Genomic DNA, 2307 nt, shown 5'->3' with positions numbered 1-2307 from the left:
AATTGCTAGCATGATCGATAGGCGCGCCACTCGTCCGAGTCATATGCAACTGATCCGAGTCAATTTGAACTTGATAGGGATCAGTACAGTTGACTGAACGCAAACGAGTGGGGATGAGTTACCAGATTTAAAAGAAAATGAAGATTTATATTCTACAGTAATGTTTTTCACACACAAGTAGCGAAACAAAAATGAGAAAAAATCAAAATAATCTAAACCATTAAAACATGATGATCAAGAACTAGGACCGCGGCGGTAATAAGGAAAGACGGTGAAGAACGTTTGGGTCATGGTGAGGAGGAGGGCGATCGAAGCCGGGAACAAAGAAATGGCATACCATGGATTGGTGAAATAATTGCGCTTCAAGCTCGCCCGCCACATGTTCCATTTGTTCTCGCAGTGTTTTTGCACATTGTCTTTTACATCCGAAAGATAGCTTCCCTCGAAATTATAGAATATCCCAATGCAGAGCCGGTTGAATAGATGGACCAGTTCTTCATCGCTTCCCAGCAAATTATCTATGATCCCATTGCGATGGAGCAGCGCCGCATCCTTGGACGTACTGACAAGGAAATTCATGAACACAAGGTAAGTCGTGAAGTGGTAATTTGCTTTTGGGTAGCATTGTTCGAATGCTACGAGGTTCCGAAAGAGAGTTTCGCTGTAGTCATCTATTAACAAGAGCGGGATTTCCAACACCCCGTGGCTAAATTTCACGTTCAAGATGCTATTCAATTCCTCATTCTTCTTGAACTTGACCGCCGCAAGTTGGAGGTCAACCGCGCAAGGGATCATCTGCCGTATAGTAATAGGCAACAGGGCCTGATTTGAACTTGGGAGGAAGATGATGAGTAGATTCATGAGTAGATTCTTCATGAACTCGTTGAGGACGATTTTGATTTTAGGATTGCACGAAAGGTTGGACTCCTCCTTGCTATTAGTTGAGGTTGGTAACAAATGCGAGTGGAACAAATGGAGCAGATGATAGTAGGAATCTATGATCTCGATTTCCTTATTCCTAGGCATTAATTGATCGAAGAAAGAAAGGGCCATCTCCGCAAGCGCATGCGGTACGTGAATTGGACAAGCCATTTTGAAAATACAATGCAGAATGGAGAAAGGAATTTGATTTTCGAGTAGGAGCATATCATACAACACCATCACAATCGTAAGATATTTCGGGTCTTCGAAGCCATTTGAATGGAAAAAGAACTTCTCTGTTGCCTCCTCGTTTTGCTTGAGCTCCTCCCGTAGTTGCCTGAGCAACTCCAGTTTATGCTCTCTCGGATGGAACCTGAGAAAGAACTCGACAATGAAGCAAGCATCAAGCACCATCATTTTCACAAACTCGTTGCTCACCTGCAGGTGCAGGTCGATATTGTGGTAGTAGCAACTTCTCGTTTCATCTTCCAATTCCGACATCGCCTTCAGGTAGTGCTTCAACTTATATTTGGTATTGCGGGAGAGGAACGAATGTAGGTACAGCCATTTCTGCTCTTCCATGGCTTGTAGGTTCTTGTTGCCGTTATGGTATGGGCCGATTGACACGATCTTAGGCTCATAGGCAGCCTCGTTTCCTTGCCGGATTCTTTGTGGGACTTTGTAGATGGTGGGCGGATCTCCACTTCTGAGCTTGGAAACGGATGCGGTGATCGATTCCATCATGGAATCGGCTAGTGCTTGCCTATCTGGGGTTAGGCAACTCAGTCTCGGGGAGGCGTTGGTCGATGTGTTCGCTTCCTCTTCTATTTCATGCATATCATCAGTCGAATTGCCTGGTGCTTGTCTATCATCCATCAACGATGTGGCTGTATGGATCCAAAATAACTCAATATAGGGTGATACGGGCTTGTATCGGTAGTCAATGATACGATACCCGTTACACTGATTTTAGTCTGCGTCTGTATATATATCTCGATTTTAAGGCGTTTGGAATTCCTCAGTATCAGAAATATTTTTTTTTTCCTTCTTTGCTTCGCTTGTAGGTTGGTGATGGAGCGGTAACCGGATTCTGTGAGGCCCTGAGGTGGGGTCCACCGTAATGCTTTTGAAAATTCCACGTTGTACATTTGTTTTTTCTATTTCATCAAATTTAGGACGGAATACATAAAATGAGACAGATCTAAAACTCAAGTGGACCATACAGGACGGAAAAGGTGGGAAAAGTAATGCTTACCTGCCAACATGGAGTGGATTTTATATAATTATGATGGTGTGTCTTGTACAAATCAAGGAACCCAGTCAATTAATATATTAAAACAAGGTCCGGCGTAAGCAGTTGGAATCAAGTTATGGTCCACTGGTCGA

At 43.5% G+C, this 2307-nt stretch overlaps 1 protein-coding gene across 1 annotated transcript; it reads right to left on the bottom strand.

The window, feature by feature from the left end:
- Positions 1 to 234: 234 nt before the first annotated feature.
- Positions 235 to 1797, bottom strand: LOC131231788 (UPF0481 protein At3g47200-like). The gene has a single exon (XM_058228092.1). It carries the CDS (start codon positions 1795 to 1797, stop codon positions 235 to 237), a length of 1563 nt encoding a protein of 520 aa, XP_058084075.1.
- Positions 1798 to 2307: the final 510 nt, after the last annotated feature.

The sequence above is a fragment of the Magnolia sinica genome, chromosome 17 (genome assembly GCF_029962835.1).
Source record: "Magnolia sinica isolate HGM2019 chromosome 17, MsV1, whole genome shotgun sequence".
Classification (NCBI taxonomy): domain Eukaryota; kingdom Viridiplantae; phylum Streptophyta; class Magnoliopsida; order Magnoliales; family Magnoliaceae; genus Magnolia; species Magnolia sinica.
Note: the sequence above shows the minus strand (reverse complement) of the source record. Positions and strands in the feature narration are given on the sequence as shown.